Here is a 23,125-nt window from a genome sequence, read left to right as displayed (position 1 = left end):
AGTGGGGGCACGGAGCACCCCTACCTGGTTTCTTACTGCAGTTCTAGAGGTATGGCTCTGATAGCCTATTAATGCCATGAAATTGGGTCCTATATCACCGCATCTAAGACCTTGGACAGGAATTTTTGGTCCACCCTGTCTGAGGCCTTTTCCGCATCTAGGACAGCGAATATAATTGACATTCTGTGCTTTCGCCACAAGGTAGATCACTCTCATAATGTCTGTCTATTTTTAATAAAACATGGTTAATCAGTTTGGGTTAAGGCTTGGTAATATCGCCTCCAATCCAGAGGCAAGGGTTTTGGTATAGATTTTTGCATCGCTCTTCAAGAGCGATATGATTCTACATGACTCACAGTGCCCAGGTTATTTTCTTGGCTTATGAATCAATGTGATGGTTCACGTCATTCATGGAGAGCATTACAGGAGAGGTGGAGAGGAAGGAATTATATATAATTGTGTTAAGATGGGAACTAGGTATTACCAATAACCTTTGTATAAGTTTCCTTTGAGGCTATCAGACCAGGTGCTCTGTTGAGTTTGAGGGCCTTAATTGTCCCTAAGATTTAATCTTCTGTTATAGGCACTTCCAGTCTGGCTCTCTGCTCTGGTGAGAAATGGGGCCGATTACATCCCTATAAATATTCATCTTGAGCCTGATATGATGTGGGGTCTGCCGAGTACAATTTCGTACAGAAGATGTGGAAGGCGTGTAATGTATCGTCCTCCTTCATGACCCTAGTACCGTCCTACAGGGTCAGGTCTTTCACAAATTCTGTCTCCTGTTTGTTTAAGAATGCGGGCCAAATGAGGTCCCACTTTTTTACCATGTGCATAATGGCCTTGTTTAAGTTTGAGTAAGCAGAGCTCTGCTTTCTTGGTTTCCAAAGTATGGATTTGGCCCATTAGGGAGGTAAGGGTTCTTAAGGTTAAAGAGCAGGCCTGAATGTATATTCTTCCTCTCCCTCCTTTTAAATCTCTTTCTAATTGATCTCTGTATTAACGCCTCAGTTTTCTCGGGTAGGCCACCATATTAGTACATATAACCGCCCCCTCCCCCCGGACTGCTTTAAATGCGTCCCAGAGAATTGACATTGATGTCTATTGATTGACATGGTCTTGGAAGCAATGGGTTGTGTGGGTCATCATTTCTTTCCTGAGAAACCGGCCATGCTGCATAGAAGAGTGGGAAGTCAATCTATTTCTTTGTTTGCTCAAAGTGGGCCATTTTGATGTGAAGGTGATTGGTGCCTGGTCTGAGAGTGCAATAGCACCTATAATGGAGCCAGAGAGCAGGGCAGGAGGGAGGAGCAGATAAATAAGTAATCTATTTTGGAGTAAGTCTTATAAGTATATGAGAGGAAATTGTAGCTTCTATTTCGTTCATGGAAGTATCTTAATGTTTTGTGCAGTCCGAAGTGCCTCCATTTAGTATTTACCATCTCTCAGAATGCTGCAAAGTGGGGGGGAAGAGGAACCTGGTCTATCTTTTTAGGATCCCAAATTGCCTTAAAGTGCACCTTAAGTACAATTGGTCTCTCTGCAAACCCCACCAGAGTGTCTAGTGTCATCTTGGTGGGAATTGAGGGCATAGATCACTGCTAGTGTTAAGGGGCGCACTTCCAGTGGGTCCTTGGAAAAATGGAATTTAACTTTTTAATCTTTCTTGTGGTCCTTTTTTACACTGAGAAGGTCTTGATGTATAAATAGAGCAACTTTATTATGTTTTGAGACAGCAGAGGAGTAGAGCGCTATTTGGGAGTTTGTGCCTAAATTTTGTTTAGTCAGAGTGCTGAGTTTCTTGAAAAACAATTACCTTAAGGTGCAAGCTCTTCATAAAGTGCCATATCTTGGCAGTTTTGTGTGGGTTATTTAACCCCTTCACATTCAGAGAGACAGTATCTTATCCATGAGAGTGTGGTGTAGTTACTGTAAGAGTGTCTTGTGGTCCTGAGTTTTGGTATGCAGCACAGGGGAACCTGGAGGTGTAAATGTTTTGTGAAATGAAATGCTCTCTATGCATTGGAAAGTTTGTTACGTTTGTTCCCCTTGAGCCCCAAATCTATCCTTCCCCTTCCCATTCAGTGAAATAGAACAGGACACAGACTCCAGAAAAATCTCTCAATCCATCGGAGGCTCCTGCACGGTTAGCAGAGCCCCATACCCTTACCCGAAGTATAAATGTTGCACCAGTCTGTGGGGTTGTATCATGGTGCTGTGAATTGTCCATTCCCACAGGGATGAGTTCTAATTAAGCCTGGGTGGAGATCGCGGGGTAAAAAAGTTCGCAGTCATTTTTTAGTGCCAGTTGTTTGTCCGCACTATGCAATTCTCGTGAATGGGACCATGCACAGCGCAAGTGGGCGCTGCTTCCTTTCTATCGCTAGAGTTGATTTTTTACTGCAGCTGCAGCTTTCTCAACGTGAACAGATGGTTTCTCAATGTGAGTGGTCGTGAGCACACACGACCACTCGCAATGAGAAATCCGCCCGCCTGCGTTAAAAAAAATCCCCGGGAGGTTGATTTTTCGCGCTTGCTAACTTGATGTTGAAGAGCGTGAGCAAGGAAAAAAACGCGGAGCGGAGTTTTCCAGAACTCCGCGTAACGTGATGTGGTGGAAAACTCCGCAAACTCTGTGAGCGATGTTCACCGCCTAGGATTAGTTGTAATGTTAACCATTGTGCTTATCCTTATTCAGCCATGTATCTTGTGTGTCAGAGTATTCATTTTCCAGAAGAGCTGGCGGGCCATTGCACTGTCGGGAAATGAAGGTTTTCTGGAGAGCACGGAGTGTTTCCCATTTAGGATCCCTCTCCTACTGAGGGCACAGCATTTGCCCCCCTAATGGTGACTTATTCGTCTGGCATATCTTAGTTGTGTTGTTCTCCAGGGAAATCCCCACAGTCTGAGCCACTGCATAAAGGTCTGAGTATTGGAGTGTTTTGCTTATTTATGTCGAAGGCGATTCCAAAATGGATGTGTCATCGAGATCGGATTTTGTCCTGTTGCAGATAGTTTGTGATTGGTCTCAGCAGCTTGTATTGTAGCAGGGTTGCCAGGGCTATGGAGAAGGAGCAATTGTTGCCCTCATGTGTGATTTGGTAAAGCACTCTGGCTGCACCCAGTACTTTGTCCTTGAACTGAAAATTGTGGAATTTAGTCATGTCACGTGGTCTGTTCAGGCACTCAGTGAGGTGCCGTCCTACCCGATGAACTCTGTCAAGTTTGGTGTGGTCTACTGAGATCTTGGAGAAGAGCCCTTTAATGAAAGTCTCCAAATCCGTTCCTTCTTCTGCCTCGAGGAGGCCCATTATGTGTAAGTTGTTCCTTCCCAAGTGATTTTCAAGGTCTTCCAGTTTCCCCTTAAAGATAGTGTTTTGTGCATAGAGAGAAAAACTTTTATCCCTAATGGTGGAGGTTTTTTCCTTTAATGACTCTATGCTGCTTTCTGCCTCTAGCACACTGGTGCTTGTGGAATCAACATCAGCCTTGTGTGACAATCCTTTCTCGTAGGTCAGATCGTAGGGCTGAGAGTCTCCTGGAAATGTCCGCCCTCAATTTCTCATGGCTCAGTTCGTAATGCTTGTAAACTGTTCAATAAGTGAGCTATTGGAAGGGACATAGCTCCCTCCTCACCATCGGGGTGGATGATGTGTTTACAGCTAGGCTCTTCCCCCTGCCCACTTTTTTGGGCCCAAAGAATCCTGTATCTTTCTTCTGAGTCAGCTTTCTAGGTGGCATGGGCCTGCCGCACAGCACCTCCCTCCTCGCCTTTAAATTGTGGAAGCTATCCCTCTCCAGGAAGAGAAAGGATTTGGAGTAGGGACAATCATTGCTGTGGAAGTGTGCAGTCTTGGGCTATGTGTGGTTAGCTCATCTGTGTAGTGAGGCGGAAGTCCACCAACCACCCTTATCGCTGGCTCACTTTCCTCTGGCCCCACTTGGGCATATTTTGCAATGTCTATAAAAGCGGCCCCAATGATGTATACAGCCAGGGTGGCGGGCGAGGGAGAAGGACTCCTGCTACACTCCCCAGTCCGTGAGTACCTGCTACTGCCAGGCCACAATCTGCATGTCTTCTCCCCCTCCCCAAACCCCCAGGTGCAAGAACAACACCTCCAATGCAGGCCGGTTTCTCCGGCAGGTTTTTTACAGTCAGGGATAGGCTACAGTCACCCAGACACCTGTCTTTGTCCCCTTCTTACCTGGGGAGTCTCCCGGGCACTGCACCACAAAGCCACCGTGCTGCGATCAGGAAAAAACATGAGGCCACCATCTTGAAGGTGGATGCCTCAGGAGACTTTTCGCCATCCCCTGACTCTGTGGGGAGGTACCAGATACATCAAAAGGAGCACCTATGTGCAAGCAGGAGTGGCCCATCGAATTTGTAGCTTTACTGGAGATCAGATGAGGCTTAAGTTTCATTCCACTGGGTGCCATTCTCAGACCTCTAATGCGGCACCGCTATAAGAGTCTTATGTGTAGCTCCGCCCCTAAAAATACATTTTAAACCAGAAGTGGCTTGAAGTTCTATAATTACACAATATGTTCAGTGTTTCTCAATCAAATTCAATCAAACTAGTTGACCTTTATTCCACACTGAAGGTGTTTCAGACAGTGGATGAAGTAGCTTTTTTTGTTGCAAAGTGTGCACAATTTTTTCAAAAGAATTGGCTAAAGTATACTATACACTGACTTGATAAAATGTTCTGCACTTTTAGTGCGAGGATTGTATTGCAGTAGCGCCATGCTTCTCTTGGGTGGACTCCAAGTTTGTTTGGATATAACATTCTCCTTCTTTTAGGAAGTCTCTCTTCCTGAGCATTACCTCACCACTTCTGAGTGTACTAACAGAATGTCTAGAATATACTTTATGTTCTTCTTTGGAGCACTCTCTCTCCGGGTTGCCTAGTACTGCTCTTGGGTCTACCTGATAAATTGACTACAATGTAAATCTTCATTTGTAGAAGCTTTGGCTCCCGGGGAAACGCCTATGCAGTGCAAAAAGCACCCAGATATACTTTCTGAAATATAGGTTTATTCATTTGTTAGGGAATGCATTTCACCAAGCAGCATCTGTGCTGCACCGCTCATCTATTGTCTGAAATGTATTTGCTCCTAGGAGCCACTTCTTAGGGTGATGCACATGTATCCCTCTTCGGTCAGCTCCATGGGTTGTTTGAATTTTGTGTTCTTCATCTTGTGGGGGAGCATATGTGGGTATGCCTATGAAATACTCTGAGTGCCTAATGATTATCCTGGGTAACTATTGTCTTCCCTGTGGGGGCGCACACCTAAGGAACTTTATAAGCCAGGTTGTAACCTAAGTGATTCTTCGTGGAACCTACAACCGGAAATGACAATGTATTCTCTATTCCCTGGTCACCTGGTCTCCCTGATTCATATGTAAAGCCATGGACTCTAACATCCATTGCACATCTCAACAACATACAGAAACTAGAAAATCCAAATTATACTATCTTGATTGCACATCCATAACTACAATATAAATGTGTTTTATAAGGCTTATGTAAATGTAAACTAAACTAACAAAAGTCATTAATTTTCCATAATGCAAAATATGCTAAATTCATGAAATTTTGCACTTTTTGCATTTTCATTGCATATTTTGTTAACATGAGACTGATTAGAGTAGAAAATGTCTCACTGAGAGGCATTTCCGGCTTGTGCCGGTCTCTTGCTGGTATTCTGTAAGTCTTATTACATGATGTGTGCCCTCATATGTAAAATTTCACAAGATGCTGGAAAACACTATTATATACAAATAGTGTATTTTCTGTTAATTTGCATGATATTTCACAAACCAATAGTTTTTCACACCACAGATTTTTACCGTATTGCGGATACTGGAAATTGTAGGTATTGAGTTGGGCCAATATGCATGTGCTGCCACGCATAAGAACCATTCATCAACCCCTGCCCATTCTTGTGCTAAGTTCAACAATAAATCTACCAACTACATATCAATAACCACCCCTGACTCGCTAGGTAGCTTCATACTCCCAAAAGCCCTTACGATATCTCTACATCAATATTTACCCTCTTGCCCCTGCTCCTACTCTCCACCTCTTCTCAGACTTGCACTTCCTTAAGTCACAACCTATCCCACCTACCTCTCCCAGCCCCTCCTTCCTCACTGTTATTTTAAGGAAATTGGTGAGAAATGTAGGACTTTAAGAGGCAATATACTAAGAGGCTAAACTATTCCAAAAACAAGAGAATGTCCTTTATTCAGTAGTTTTCTAAATTTCAGATTTCATTATTCAAATTTCATGCAGACACATTCAGAACAAAAACAATTTGGTCACTTTGCGGTTTATAAAAATGTGGAACTTGAAAAAGCTGAAGATGGGAGGACATGTAGGTCTATGATGGTTGTTGAAGTTGATGAGAAGGGATAAAAGGCACTGTACCATATGTGAATGTATTAGTGGTATAGAGAACCTTCAAAGAGGTTCTAGCTAGTACAGCTAGCTTAGAAGTGACATCGGCCTAGCAGGGTGGATCTGAATCCGATGTAGATATTGTAACACTAACAGGAGCAGTCCTCTTGGAGGCATAAACCAATAATAGATGAGGCACAGCAATGTTTGCGTTACTAAGACATTTTATTATATTGTGGCGCATCGGTGACAAGAAAAAAGGGAGGAGCTGATTACAGAAATATGGGGATCTGAGTTCATTATCCAATTTTCAAAATAAGTTACTTACCACACTTGCTGGTCCAGGGCAAGATCCTAAAACTATGGGAAAGGAGGTATAAGCACTCCGGTCAGGAGAGACCCCAATACCTTCATTTCCCAAAGTTCAACTTTAGCCAGTGATCAATTATTCTAATTTAGTACATAGTGGGAAGCCTTCAGCTACTCAAACTCCCCTCCTTAGATATATTAGTAGATTTTAAAAAGCCAATAGCCTGTTTCTCCCATGGTGAAGTGCATCATAAAGCAAAGATCTCATTTTAAAGTGGATTCTGTCTAGGAAAGGTAGATACTTTAATGTATGAGAGATGTGCTTGTACTTCATCTGGTTGGCAATTAATCCAACTGCTGTATGAACAAGTTATTTGTATTGGTGTCAGTAGGGACTCTGGGAGGCCAGCAAACTGTGTGTTACCTGTTGAGGGCAAGGGCGTGAACTCTTGAACCACAGTCCAGGCTTTGTCCTGTTCATTTTTCTTGATAGGAATTTGAAATGTAGTGAGCATTCAATGAAGGAGGACAGCAAAAACAGTGGCGGTTAGTATGGCCCACGGGTAGTGAGGTGGGCCTGAGGGCGGAAGGTAGCAGAGGGTGGGGGTCACGCGGAGGTTGCGCAATATATAAAAAAGAAAAAACGAAACTTACCTTTCCATTGGGTTCCACGTACCTGCTCCTGCTCTCCTTGGTGAGCTTGAGAAACAGGAAGCACAGCCAGGCCTCACTAACAAATCAAATGCTGCACTGCAGCATTGTGACTGGCAAGCGTCCAGGCTTCCCTGACCAATCACAATGCTGCAATGCAGCGTTGTGATTGGTCAGAGCGTCCTGTTCGGCGCTCAGCCAAGGAATGGGGGTCTGGGTATGTTCTCTATGCAGGCTGTAATGCAGCCTGCATGGAGAAGAGGGAAAAAGTGCATGACTGTTTTGGGCAGCCCGAGAGGGTCGGCAAGCCAGTAATGTGCACTTAGGAGTGGGCAAACCACTCCTCCCCTGCTCCAGGAGCAGAGAAGCCCCACCCACCCGCAAAGCAACACAAGCATAAAATGATAACTCAAAGTTATTATCATTTTATGTTTCTACTTTACACTCCTTAAAAGCAGTGGGACGAAGCTCCTCTGCCATAGCGGAGGAGCCGCCACTGGGCAAAAGGCAGTGGGGAAATCATTCTAATTTAACATTGTTGAGTGCCCTCATAAATAAGTTGCTTGGTGATTCCTAATTGTTAGTGGATGAACTCAGCTTTTGTTATGTTGAATTTCAGATCAACTCTACACATGCAGGCTTGAATGAGATTCAAATGTGAGAATGACACTTGACTAACATTAGTTGATTTATTGATGGCATTGACTTGTTTCCTAAGGGGTACTCCCAGTATAAGCAAAACAGAGCCATGAACTTGGTAAATCGTGTCCACTAGCTCAGTGTAGATATTAAATAAGCAGGGATAAAGGCACGTAGAATATAGCACAGCTAGGGGGTAATAGCACTGATTTGGAAAGTCGCAAATATCTTTTTTTTATCTGTTATTCTTTATAAAATAATGGAACCAAACAAGCACTATACCACAGGGTCAAAATAGTGTATAGTGCAATCAGGCAGTGCCAGATGGGCTGGTTTAACACATCACTGTGTGGGACTTATTTTAGCAGCTTCTGGGCCTTGTTTATGGCCAGTTGGGCTGGGTTTGCACTGATATTACCACAGACCTTGCCTGCAGCGAACACAGATTCATGGCGTCTCCCACACCATATCAGCAAAGCTGGCCGGATTTGCAAATGTGGGCTACTTTTTTAGGTATCTGCTTCGCTAATAGAGGTCACTTTTATTTTGGTACCCCTGCCTTTCTTTTTCTCCCCGTCCGACCCGGTCTTCATGATTTCAATATTATGTGGCCTTGCATTAAGGATTTAGTAGTTGATAGTGTTAAACACTGCTTTCTGGAAGTACACATTCAGGACAATTCAAAGCAGTCTTTTGAGAGCTAAAAATTGTTTGCTTTAAAAACTTGAGCCCATTTACTCAGCTTTTCTTCTTCATGGAATTTATTCAAATTAATTTTATATTTTACGGCTTATTTTGTCTCGTATATAATATTCATCAAAATATTAGTCATGCCAACGTGTGTTTTGCTATACATCCTTACTTCCTTAGGGTTGTAAGAATTCAAAAAGATCATGTTTACATATCGAAAATCCTCTAAATTCTAGGGCAAGTGTGGAATTATTTGAGCCAAACTTTCTTAAGGGTAGAGGAAATCCTCTCGGAGCACTCTGATGATAAAACCTCCATCCCAGAATTTACTATTTTCTCAACAAATCAGATTTGTTGTATTGCCACCCTACTCTAAGTGAAGCCCTTGGTTTCTCTGTGTACCATTGCATGTCATCTGATCTATAACAATGCTATCCAATCAAACAATTTAGGTCATGACTATCAAGTCAGCTAAGGCTCTTAGTGAGGTACTTTTCTAATGGAGCCTATCACTCACTAGGTGCTTGAGGAGTGCAATAGGCAAATTATTTTGCCATTCATTGTTTTGGTGTGAATCGCAATGAGATCTAACTTTATTGGAATTATGAAAAATGGGATGATAACAGTTAGGTTTGTGCAAGCTATGTCCATGAAAAAATATGCCAAATATATACAGTGCAATTAAAAGAAAAAAATATAATATGCAACAGTCTACTGACACTTTATTACAGCCTTTGGAAAGTATGTTTCGCCACTGTAACACACCTAACAAAAGGTTGTAGTTAGCATTTACTGTTGAATAAATGTCAAGATGTTGATTAATTGATATACAAAGTTTCTTCTTTTTTACTACCAAGGCTTACATCCCGATATTACATTTGAACTTATATGAAATATAACATGACAGGGAGGTGTGTTTTTGTTTTTTAGATTTCTATATGCCTGTGTTGCTTTTTCTCTTCTGATCTACAAGATGATGTATTTTCCTCGTGTGGTGCTTCTATATAATAATGACAATAAGTTGAAGTGATGCCTAATGCAAGTATGTTTGCATCATTTATTAGAAGTACAAACACAGAGAATGTAAGTCTATCTGGAAAAAATATAAATATTTTATTAAGAAACCAATACAACTCTAGATTTCAAAGGAAGCTGGTCTTCTCCATCATAATATACATGAAAACAGTGAGTACATGATTGTAAGAAATTGGATTATTATTTGAGGTGGGTGACTACCCACCTCAAGAAATAATCACAACCCTTGTCAAGAGGAAAACGTAAGGTCACTACATTAACATGAGCTAAACCCTTGGTAGCTATGGCACAGTGCAGAGAGGCTTAACGTAGGACAATGTGTAAAGTATTTATGCAGTACCAAAACCATTATAAAGTCAAAATGTAAAACAATTTAAAATCTCAATTACAAATATAAAGTTTAATTTAATAAACACAATTACACCACAATGACAAACATCCAATAAGGGGTACCAGCGATAAGAATGTTTAAACCTTTAAGTAGAAGTAGCACCAAAAAGAACAAAGTGCCAATGATGGTCAATGGCCATGATAGACCAGGACCTAGGCTCAATTTTCTGACCATCATGGAGTAGGGAGCAAATACACCAACCATGTTCATCCTGGTCATAGATTTTACATTCTGACGTAGTCCTTTAAGTCCTAATCCACTAAAGGAGTACAATTCTAAAGTCTCCAAGGACCACAGGGAAGGCACTTAGAGACTCCCAGGGTATCCGGCAGAGGCCCACAGCAGTGTCCAGTCCAAGTCTGGTTGTGACTTGATAGCTGGGTACTTAAAGAAAGGGCCTCTTGTAACTTGATGTATTCCTGTAGCTTGAATAGGAGGTCAGTCTAATGAGCCTAGAAGGTGACTTCTTTATCCTGTGCACAATAGGGAGCAAGTCCAATCCTTCAGGCCTCCTCCCAAGCCACGGACAGCAGGTTCAGTGCTCTTCTGTTCTTCGGCAGGTGCAGAAGTGTACTGAAGGGGGACCCTGGAGGTGGCACATTTATTCTGGCACTGGCTAGTGGGTGGGAGTGACTCCTGGACACATCATAAGCAATTGGGTAAAAGTTCTCGGGCAAACCCTACCTACTTTGGACATTTTCAAGACAGTGAAAGACTTCGGCCACACTAAACTTGGGCTCTGAGGGCTTGGGGTGATGTGGGGAATTTACTATCATAATCCTAGTGCCCCCTGCTTCTAACACTAACATCCACTTTGAAGTAGTCACTGTACCCATAATAAACCCAGAGACAGAAGTCTGGTAGAACAAAAGCAGGATTATTTAGCAACCATGCAGGACACACACAAGAATTATTTTAGCATCCTGTTCTCTTCCTTTCAAATACACCCCAAGTCTTAAAGACAAATCCCAGAGAAAAATGTTTAGTAGGACAAAGCAGGGTCCATCAGCAACTGAATGGTGAATACACAAGAATTGTTTTGTCAACTTGTTCCCTTCCTTTCAAGTGTGTCCCAAGTTGTATGTGTGAACCCAGCATACCTGTCAAGCAGGATTTGACACTGAATAAAGGTTTGACACTGAATAAAGATTTGAAACTATAATGTCAAAAGGGATCCTTGCAGCCCCAACTCTTCTGCTGGGCTCAAAGTAGTCATCCCTGCCCATTCAGGTTGACCTGTCAATCAGAATGACATAATATGTAGTTCCTGGGACAAGTTTCACACCTATTCAAATGCTTATAACGCTGGGGAGAATTAGGGGAGCAAATCCCAGTTAGCCCCAGGAGCTTCAAGCAGGGAAAAAGTAGCTTTCTAAAAGTGATAATTCCACAATATTTATTAAAAATGTCACTTCCCCATTGAACTGGATTCTTAACTATTAAAAATTGTTTAATTATTTGACCAACTAGTCCCATTATTGAAACAGAAAATTAGGATTGTACTCTGCTTTCTATATATGGCAGCTAGGCCTGTCACACTGGAAAATAGGTATTTGGTGCTACCTGCTGTAAGCACACATTAACATTAAATTGATATATGTGCTAATTTTAAATACTACAAACCCTCCCTTGTGGGCTACAAGTCCTACACAGGGGCGAAGTATTCATATTTAAAAGGGAGGTTTTTCCCTGCCAAACAGGATTATTTTGCAAATAGCTGTTTGACAGAATTGTAGTTTTTAACTGCCCCAGTCAGGCCCTAATGGTTGGCCCGAAGCCATGTTTTACACCGTCAATCTAGTAGATGGTTCTATGGGTACTGCAGTCTACTACTGACATTTAACTTACTAGCCCTGGGTACATTTTGAGCCATATTTTAGGGACGTATATTTAAGTTAACTATGCCAACTAGGAGGATACTAATTTTACTTATTGAAAGTAGGAGCTCAGTCACTTTATCACTGGTCAGCAAGATAGCGTGCACAGAGTTCTACAGCCAGCATAAATAGTTGGGGCAAATATTTTGGGGTACACAACATAAAAGATGGTAATTTCTGACAAATATGTATACCCTAAACTAAATATAGTTAGTACCAAATGCAGTTCATAGGTGTTCAAAACTAAGATGACTTATCATGATTTCAAAGACAACATTGCATAAAATGCCTACAAAGAATGAAATATGGAGACAAAAAATTATATCCGAATCTGTTTGTATTGTTTATCGTATAGCAAATGCTCACATTGTGGATGGAGAGATTCCAGCAATTTCAACACAAGCTTTGAAGGAACAGTTCGAAAAGGCATCCAAGGAAAAAGTTACTTCGTCTGATAGAGGGGCTAGCTCCCTGAGCAAACAAATCAAGGTATGTTCTTTAAAGAGAAATAGCAATAAGTTAAGTTTGGGAAGAGAATATAAAATGAGTGTTTGTTTCCTTATACAAATAATTTTACTTCAAATTTTAATGCAAAGCTTAGCACAGTGCTATAGATTTAAAATCGCAATGTGACTGGTTAAGAATATTATACACTGCTGTATTAGTTTCAGATGCTTTCTCTTTCTGTTCTAAAAATATCTCAAACTTCTGTTTCTGTCCTCAGTTTCTTAAATCTGATACCTATCCTAAATTAAATACACATTTGACCTTGTCAATATATTATTGGTTTAAAAAAAACATTGAACGTTATTTGTGGTATATTGTATTTTATTTCACAAATCAATTTTCCAGTACTTGTATAGTAAACACTATATAATGTGATACAAAAGTGTCACTAGTAATTAAACAGTTCAGATAACATATTGAGTTATAAATATACAGGTGATATTGTGATGTCTGAGTGATCACTCCCTAGTTTCTTCACAGTTAAATTTTTAGGTTTCACATATAATGGTGCTTATATCGTTCATGGTGAACATATTGGAACCTACACATGTTATAAGGGATTTTGGTTCAGCCTCCTTCAGCCATTGACGTCTTTCGTTCAAGAATCTTCAGCCAGTGGCTTGATACATTATCACATAAAGAATGAACCCCACTCGAGGATTTCAGTCTCTGCTTCTTTCTATTGCATGTTTCTTTATCATGTTGTCTCTATTGGAATTTATAAGGCACTATTTTACATCTGAGAATACAGCTGTTGACACACATCCTTACACATCCATGTGTTGCATACAAAAAGCAATACTTTATTTTATTTTTTGAAGTTGGCATTTTTTAATTGCATTGTCAGCACTCAAACATGAACGTCAAAAGTATTGACTTTGTCAATGCTTGTTTAGGTATGTAGGTGTGCATTCTAAAAGGAACATTCTGAATTGACTATGGAAACACCTAAAGCATGTGTGACATCAAAGCACATAAATCTATGGGGTAATTAGCGCTACGGCAGTCTTTGTACAAGTATACCTTCCGTTGGGCCTTGGTTGTACTCTGATAGTACTATTGGTAGTGGAGATTTATTTGAACTATGTCGACTTTATATTGTCAAATAACACATATAGTACTAGTTAAGCAATAAGAAAACATTTCTGCCCTCACAACTGCCTTCATCAATATCTTATGATGAGACAACTTTAAATTGAGCAATGGCAACATTTAATGCACTTTCTTGACTTAGGTTTCCAGCGTCAATATAAACAATTTACCTGTTCACCAGTTAAGGTTTTTCTGTAGTCTAAAGTATGATATTATTACCATACCTAACTATAAAGTTACTTCAATCTTTGTTCCGTTAGTGAATTTCTGCTTTTTTTTTTTAAACATAAAGTAAGATTTTATTACCATGTGTAACTATGCCAACTCCCTACCATGCAAGACCTTTGGCCATGTGTGGCATGGGTTTGGCTTGAGGGCCTGGCCTGCAGTCATGCTCTCTGCTCATCCACCTGCAGGTTGGTAATCCCCTGCCACACACATCCTTTTTTCAAAAATAATTTTCTCGTTCCCGCAGGTCTCTCAAATGAGTCTCTCAAGAGCCAGCGCATCTTCCTCTGCTCTGTAAGTCTCTCTCAGAAGCACAGGGAATGGAGCTGGCCCCAGGGAGACTCCAGAGGGTTTTTAGCTGCCTAAACAAAACATTATTTTCAAATTTGTTCCCACTTGGGTCCTTCATTGACCCCCGCCCACAAGTACTAGGGGGTCAGGGTATTCCTACACCACCCGCTAATACCCTAATTATTTTTAATTTCCAGAACATGGGGACTGGGTCCCTGAGTCCTGTAATTGCGATCTCAACATTTGTTTGTTGCGGGTGGCCAATCAGAACAAGTTGTCTAATGGAACATGCAGGAGCCTCTTGCTCCCATTTTGGGACATCCCTTTTTCTCAGAGGGATCCCCTAAAACATTCAAGGGAGTAGCAGAGGTGGATGACACTTTTTGTTTTCATGAAGATTCATCAAACGGCACCAAAAATATCAGCAAACCCAAAAATCTATTTCCTATGGAATCGTGGCACTAACACATAGATATATATCTTCAAGGTGTATAGATATGGAGTTAAGCATAGTAAACCTATGCTTGCCTAGATGTACATGACTTCACAGCATTTTTGTTGTTGATATTTCTGCTACAATATTAATGTAGTTGATATTGTGAAGAAAAAACTTTTTAATCGTTTATATATCCTTTTTACCTACAATTTGTCATGTATGAGCAAAATGCTACTAGATGCCTTGGGGTGGCTCCTCACCAGCAAACAAATTGGTCATAAGGCTCATCCTGAACTCTTTTCTGCATTTTTTAGGATATATCCGTTATAAATGTGTCCAATGGATTTTAGAGTCCTTTTGCATTGTACAATTTCACCAGTATAAGATTAAAAACCAAAAGCAGATTTAAGAAACCTCCCTTATCCTATTTTATGGTTGACATGTTTCTGCCCAAAAAACTACATGTCCAGCAGTCGCAGGACATTCCTCAGGATGTAAGGGACCCAACTGTCACTTACCTATTGCCAACTAGGTAAGTGTAGAGAATGCATAATGGTGATAGTAAAAGGGATAACATGTTACCAGGATTCAACAGTTAGAATTTGTAAGGGAATAATCCTTTTTGGGATTAACCATTAAAATAGTATTAGAAGTAAAAGCTTACAAAGCACACCACTTTGTGTGCTTTACGTTATGAATAAATATGTCCAGAGACAATGCTGTTGTGAGTATATATACCCAATGATCATTTTAACCACCTGCACATCGAACCACCCAAGCTGACATCACTGAAGTTTCATACAAGGGGTGACCAATGTGTTAAATACACCTCTATTAGAAACTCACCAATCTATTCAAGCCAGATAGACTCACGAATCTGAGGACAGAAGCTTATTACTGAATGTCATTACAACAACTTGTCCAAAGCGCCCTCATTGCACTTAGTATGAAATTGTGATTATGCAGGCAGATAATGATGGGGCCGTTGTGATACAGGGTAAAAGACATACAACCCTCCCCCATATACTCAGCACTATAATAGTAATGTCACACCTGCATTAAAAGGGGCCTGTTCTATCACTAGAAAGATGGAGGGTGCTATACACGTGCTGTGTTAGTTCAGGGAGAGGAGATGAAATTCTCTATACAATGTAAGGGGGTTTTAGATCTGAGAGAAACAGAGCAAATCAGATACATGCAAATGTGTCACTGGGTGCATTAGCCTTGCAAAAAAAGTGGCAAAAAAAGACCTGACTCCGTTCTAAAAAGGGATTAGTAAGCTACTCTTTACTAGATGGGTGATTTTTAATATCTATTAATTGCTTATGGACGTGACCCAGACAAAACACTGGGCATACAAAGGAAAAAGCAAAAAGTATGGAACTGTTCAGATTACACAAACAGTGGGGCTTACTCAGGAGAAACCTACAGAAAAGCTCAAACCTCCGCTGGTTACCCATACACAAGAGAATTATCTTCAAAATCCTTGTGATTACCTTCAAAGCTGTAAAACAAAGTGGCCCTAAGTACCTCAGTTCTAGATTAAAAGTTCATGTACCTGTTAACAATCTGAGATCATCTAAAGATAATCGGCTAGTACCCCCACATTTCCGCCTGAAATCCAGAGGAGGAAAGTCCATGGCTGCTCTAGGAACTAAAGCCTGGAACGTTTTACCCTCTTACCTGAGACTTATACGGACAGAATCCAATTTTAAAAAAAAATTGAAAACCTGGATATTTGCAGTTCCAGATAGTTTGGCCCTTTCTCTTATCTTATTACATCGTATACAGTGACATTAGAGACTACTTTTCCTTTGACACAAGCCCTCAGCGCCAAGATGCTCCATTGGAGTGAAAGCCCACGCTTTATAAATGTCACCATTCATTCATTCATTCCTTCATTCATTCATTCATTCAATAAGCTTAGAAAACCAAGAAATACGCTCTGAGCTCATATATGATTCCCAGTACATCCCAATGAAGATAGAGAAGATGTACCCCACAGCCTCAAGCCTATGTTGGCAAAGATGAGGTATGTTGGGAACATCAGTTCAAATCTGATGGGACTGTCCAGTGGTGGTGCCCTTCTGGAGGAAAATAACTGATACACTGAAAACGTTTGTTAGAACTGGGGTTTCAGGTTGTCAGAGCATGCACCCTATCCAAGCAGAAACCACCACTCTAGTCAGGGAAAGCTAGAAACAAACTAAAAGATAACCTGTACTCACCCTCTGGTAGCTTGGCACGGAGCAGTCAAGCTTATCTAAAGAGGCAATGTGCAAAGGATTTGTGCAACACACTGTAACACAATTAAAACACCTTAAAAATACTCCACACTGGGTTAGAAAATATTCAATTTAAATCTAGTGCTTAGAGTCAAATAGCCCTTAGGGGTTACTTGAGGTCGCGCTGGACCAGGGTAAATCCAAAGTTCAAGCAGACCTCGATAGATGGGAGGCTTCCACAGGTACCGCAAATAAAATACCTTGGATGGAGCAAGCGCCAACCTCAAAGACTCAATGCATCTGTTCCGATCTGCTCAGACGATGACTGCTTCGTCAACGAACACTTTTACGATGCATTCTCCGCATCATCATCAAACAGCACTGTCCGTCATCATTAAGCCACATATTCTATTGAAGTGTCGTCGTTGATTGGCTCCTGCATTGGTGTCAAAGGGCAATGCGTCGGTTCTGAACGGAGAAGTGGTCACTCCATCGATGTTGATGGTTCTGGACAGCAGAAATCACCTTTCACTGGATTGACACCACTTGGCAGGGCAGATGGCAGAGTCCAGGTGCTGTTGCAGAGTTGAAGGAAGGCTTTGATGGCCCTGAGATTTCAGAACTGGGGGCAAGCCAGCAAGTCCTTGGAGTCACTCTGGGTTCAAGTGACATGGGTCCAGTCGTTGTCCTAAAAAGCGCAGAGATCAGCAAGGCAGCACAGCAAAGCAGAAAAGCAGTTCTTCGAGAGCAGAAGACAAGCAGAGTGGCAATCCTTGTAGCACAGCAGTCTTTTCCCATTGCAGAGGTCTTCACAGGTCCAGCAGTGTACTGTCTTGGTAGGGTCAGAGAGTACTTATACCCAGTTGTGCGTTTGAAGTTGGGGCAACTCCAGAGCAGGCCCTTAAAGTACACAGGTCCCCCTTTCTTCCCAGCCCTGGCTCCAGACTATCAGTAGGGGGTAATCAGTTATTTATGTGGGAAACAAAACATTGCCTATTCAGGTGTAAGTGTCGGCCCCCCCTCTATCTTCCTGTCCAGTAAGAGCTATCAGAATGCAGATGAGTTCTCTGTCACACCCACCCTTTTTTAGGTCGAGCCTACAGTGAGCATGCGCTGTTTGCAAAACCTGCTGTAATCAATACCACAACTTTTTCCCCTCCTCCTACTCCCCATTCGTTCACTCCAGTGTCACTTTTATTTACTGCCTCCTAACTCGTTCGCTTTACCCATACATCACCTCCGTGCAAGGAAAGGATACAACGGCCAATTACAGCTTTCTTACACTCCCTCTTCAGAAGTTAGGTAAGAACGTTTTTTAAAAAAAAATTTAAATGTATCTTTCTGCCACCTTTTTTCGCTGCTTGTATTTACTAAGCCTGGGCAAAGCACTACGCTACGCTCGCGAAGTTTGCGCTACTTCGCACTACGCGAATTGCACGTAGCACAGTGCAAACACGCGTAGCGTAGTGTTGTGTAGTGCAGCGGTAATTTTTTGCTTGCTCGCGGTCCTCAACGTCAAGTTGGCGACCGCGAGCAAACAAAATGACATCCCGGCGAGACTTTTTCCTCGTTCGCGATCAGCATTATCAAGTTGGCCATCGCGAGCGTGAAAATAAACCTCCCGGCGAGATTCTCAACGCGAGATGGTCAGGTTTCTCATTGCGAGTGGTCGCGTATGCTCGCGACCGCTCGCGATGAGAAACTACCAGTTCGCGTTGAGAAAGCTGCCGCTCGAGTAAAAATCTACTCGAGCGGCAGAAAACTACAGCTCGCACTGTGCAAGATGCCGTTTTCAATGATTGCACAGTGCCGGTTGCTTGTCCACACTGCAATCATTGAAAACAATATCTTGCACAGTGCGAATAGGTTACTACTCAGTACGCGAAGTGCTACGCGTAGCTCGCGTAGTGCGAACTGCACTTTGCGTAGCTTCGCGTAGTGCTACTTCGCGAACTACGCCCAGGGTTAGTATTTACTCTCCGTGTCTGTACCCAGCATTGGGCTTCTTTTGGTAAGACTCTCGTAGGTTTGGACAACTTTCCTAGGCTAATCCTTCTTGTTTTGGATTCGATGGCTGGCAGTGCATTCAAGTCACTCTCCTGCAGTAAACAACATTTCCCACACTCCTTCCTCCCTCAAAAACACAGTGGCAAAATTATTATGTTTGCAGTCATGTGCACAATAAGGATGGTTTGTTTTTATTATTTACAGTCTTTTTATTTGCTCAATCTTAAAACGGGACAGGGTGCTTTGGGCTTTTTCTTTAATTCTGCCCCAAATACAAATATAACAAGAATTAAATGCTTGGTGTGATATGTAATATTTATACCAGTATTCCCTGATCTCATTAAATAACAATTACCTTAATTTGCAGCTGTGTTGTGTAATCCGACTACAGTCGCACAATCTTCTAGCACGTTAAAGCATTCCCAGAGTGAACAGCAGAAAGTCAAGACAGACGATTATTATTATTTTAAATGTTTGTTGAATGAATCAGTGATCTGGAATTACCAGAGTACCAGCCCTTAGAGCTGCCTAGAGGTGATTATGTGTAATAAAACAGGTGTTTATTGCCTGGCAAGTGATTTTTAATGGCAATTCGAAGTGGTAGTAAACTGCACACACAGGCCTTACAATGGCAGGCCTGAGACAGGTTTGAAAGGCTACCTGTGTGGCTGGCACAACCCAACCAGTGCTTAAGGACCACTAGTAGCATTTAGATTACAGGCCTTGGGTATATGGTATACCACTTTACAAGGGACTTATAAGCAAACTAAATACAACAATTGTGTATATATCACTGTTACCGTGTTTAGGGGAGAAGCATATGCACGTTAGCACTGGTTAGGTGTGGTAAAGGGTTCAGAGTTCATAAGGCCAACACAAAGTAACAGAAAAAAGAGGAGGTAAGCAGGCAAAAGGTTTGGTGGAAGACCACCTTAAGGATGACAGGTCTATCAATATTGTTATGCTTTCCGTTTGCCTTCGATGCAAGAACAATGTAACTGGGTATATGACCACACAACTGTCTGGACTGGACAAGTTAGTAGTACTGCAATATCTGGGTGCAGCTAAATTTGCACTAGTGCAGCTGTGGTGTAAGGCAAACCCTCCTACTTTAGAGAAAAGGATCTAGGGACTGTGGTGCACACTAGCTAATCATGAATCTGGATAAAACCCTCCTTAAGTTTCATGTACAATGGAGGCGGCTCCATTTGGCTACCTCACACAAATGCTCACTCTGTGGTGGAGGGCGTTGGGTCTGTTCTCATAAACACAGTGCTACGAAGAAAGACCTATTGAAAGAGGTAGAAGATGCAAAGTCCTCAGTTATTCACTGAAAGAAGAAGGGGGGGGTGTTAGCCAGGATTAATGTGCTATATGCATCTCTTGACCTGGGGAGGGAGGGAGTTCCAAGTACTCAAAGGAGACTCTGCAACCTGTAGATCACTGCCTCTACTGTTAGCTGCAATTCTGTATTGTGAGTCTTCTTTCATTCGGCTTCCAGAAATGCAAGTATTTTACCCATATGATAATCTTTAATAAAACATTTTCTAAAAAAAATCATTTACTAGCATAAAAATTGCAACATTCTTTGAGATGTAAAATAGCTACAAAACATTACCAAGCAAACACAAAAAAGTGATGGGGAAATATTCCCAATCAATCCATCTGAGACTATCGATAAGGAAGTGATTAAATTAGTGGAAGAAGCGATTTTACCAGACTGGATTCCTTAATAAGAAAACAAATCTCTGATAACTCATGGCTCCCTATTTTTACTGGGATGTGTGATATCTAATGAATTTAGAACCACATATCCGTATACAATCTGTGAGGATATCTGTGAACACATCCAAGTTCTAATGGATGATGATGTATTGATATAATTAAAAACTTGCCACGTTAATTTGAATACAATTGACAAAGGGTTTGAGTGGATCAGGGTTAGACTAGCCATATTTGTAACTAATTTTAACATTTGTTGTTTTTAAGGAACACCATGTTTGGGTTGCTTTGAATACTGTATTGATAGTGTCCTCGTCATCTAATGATTGAACCATCCAAGTCATTGACCATGGTAAATTCTACACACACAAAAATCTGAGAACATGGTCTACTCAATTTGACTTGTCAAACAATCAATTAGGGATTTTTAAAGCACGACTACTAACCCTTGAGGGTCTCGAGGTGCTGGAAGGGGGACCTGGTGATCTTTCTCGGTGTGGAGGTTCACTCGAAGAGCCAGGTTTTGAGGTCCTTCTCGATTGGGTCAGCAACACGGATTACCTGAGGTGAAGGGACCGGGTGTTCCAGGTCCTGATGGCGAGGTAGGAGAAAGAACTTGCTCTGGTCTATTGAATCCTGGGGATGGAGGTTAGGTTGCAATGGAGTTGTCTGGCAAGTATGTGGAATAGAAGTCGGTGGTTCAGGTATGTTGGTCCTGTGTTGTGGAGAACTTTGTAGGCATGTGTGAGGAGCTTGAAGGTGATTCTCTTGTTGACTGGGAGCCAGTGGAGTCGGAGGTGTTACGTGATGTGGCTGGAGTGGGGGATGTCCAGGACCAGTCTGGCAACAGCGTTTTGAATGTTTTGTAGTTTCTTGAGCTGTTTCTGGGTGACGCTGACGTAGAGTGCGTTGCTGTAGTAGAGTATGCTGGTGATGAGTGCGAGGGTGACAGTCTTTCAGGATTCTGTGGGAATCCATCTGAATGTCTTTCGAAGCAGGCGGAGTGTGTAGAAGCAGGCTGAGGAAACTGCGTTGATTTGGTGGTTCATTGAGAGCGATGAGTCCAGTATGATGCCATGGTTGTGTGCGTGGTCCATAGGGGTGGCAGCGGGTCTCAGAGTGGCTGGCCATCAGGAGTAATCCCAGGTTGAAGTGGTGGGATGCAGGATGAGTACTTCGGTCTTGTCTGAGTTGAGCTTGAGGGAGCTGTCTTTCATCCAGGTGGTGATGCCCTTCATTCTGCTGTGAAAGTTGGTCTGGCAGTTGTGGGTTTGTTGGTACCAAAAGAATCAGCTGGGGTCAGCGTAGAAGATGATGTTGAGTCTGTGGCTTCTGACTATATCTGCGAGGGGGGTAATATAGAAGTTGAAGAGGGTGAGACTCTGGGTGGAACCCTGAGGCACACCCCAGCTGATCTCTGTAGATTCTGAGAGGAATGGGGGTAGTCTAACTCGCTGTGTCTGGTCAGTGAGAAAGGAGTGGATCCAGTTCAGTGCCTTGTCATGATGCCGGTGTCGTTGAGTCTTGTGATTAGGGTGCGGTGGGAAACCATGTTCAAGGCGGCCGAGCGCTCCAGTAGGATGAGGTAGGCGGTCTCGCCCAGTTGAGGAAGGAGCAGATGTCATCAATGGTGGCGAGGAAAGGAGTGGATCCAGTTCAGTGCCTTGTCGTGATGCCGGTGTCGTTGAGTCTTGTGATTAGGGTGCGGTGGGAAACCATGTTTAAGGCGGCCGAGCGCTCTAGTAGGATGAGGTCGGCGGACTCGCCCAGTTGAGGAAGGAGCAGATGTCATCAATGGTGGCAAGGAGTGCGTCTCTGTGCTGTGTTACTTCAGAGTGTTCCATTGGGTCGTTCAATTGCTTAGTTTAAATGATGATTCATAGTCAATCGCAGCAATAATTTAAATTTGAAGGATAAGTCAAAGGCACACCACACACACGGTATATGTAATATATATCACATTTATAAATTACTTGAATGTATCATGTTATATTTGACTGCTACACAATTAAATTAAAAAACAAACCTCAATCAAAGAACTAATATAACATGAATTGTGACAATATTCAATACATATTGACAGAACATACAATTACAAATAAAATTACAATTACAAATAGAATTACAAAAACCTAAAGACAAAAATTATTGAATTCCTTCCTAATCCAAATCATTGTAGTTCGACTTCCACCCTATTTTCATGAGCACTGGCTTATAAGGTGAAGTGACTTTATAACGTGAAATAACTGTGCGTGGCCTTCTCGATGACCTTGGCTGGTTAGTGGAGGAGGGAGATGGGTCTGAAGTTCATGAGGTCTGTTGGGTTTGATGACGGCTTCTTGAGCAGGGAGTTAATCTCAGCATGTTTCCAGTCATCGTGGACGGTGGTGGTTTCAGTAGAGCAGTTAATGGTGTGGCGAAGCTGGGAGTCGATGGCAGCAGCTACTCTGTGGAAGATGTGGTACCGGCAATGATCCGACGGGGCTCCTGAGTGGATGCTCTCCATGGTCTTGAGTGTATCTTCTGTTGTGAGCGTGGTCCCACTAAGCATGGTCTGTTGGGGGTGTAGCATAGTTGCGTGTGGTGGTAGTGGGCATAGTGGCAGGGTCTAGGGTGTCGAA

General features: G+C 42.1%; 1 protein-coding gene across 5 annotated transcripts in view; it reads left to right on the top strand.

The window, feature by feature from the left end:
- Nucleotides 1-23,125, top strand: part of XIRP2 (xin actin binding repeat containing 2) — a 1,007,304-nt gene that overhangs the window by 954,415 nt on the left and 29,764 nt on the right. For all 5 annotated transcript variants that reach the window (XM_085645384.1, XM_085645388.1, XM_085645386.1 and 2 more), the window contains one exon: nt 12,352-12,485. In XM_085645384.1, the coding sequence (XP_085501510.1) occupies nt 12,352-12,485 (134 nt within the window). The remainder of the gene's footprint in view (nt 1-12,351; nt 12,486-23,125) is intronic.

Source organism: Triturus cristatus, chromosome 3_1 (genome assembly GCF_964204655.1).
Source record: "Triturus cristatus chromosome 3_1, aTriCri1.1, whole genome shotgun sequence".
Taxonomy (NCBI): domain Eukaryota; kingdom Metazoa; phylum Chordata; class Amphibia; order Caudata; family Salamandridae; genus Triturus; species Triturus cristatus.
The sequence above is the reverse complement of the archived record's forward strand: the minus strand, read 5'-3'. Positions and strand labels throughout refer to the sequence as shown.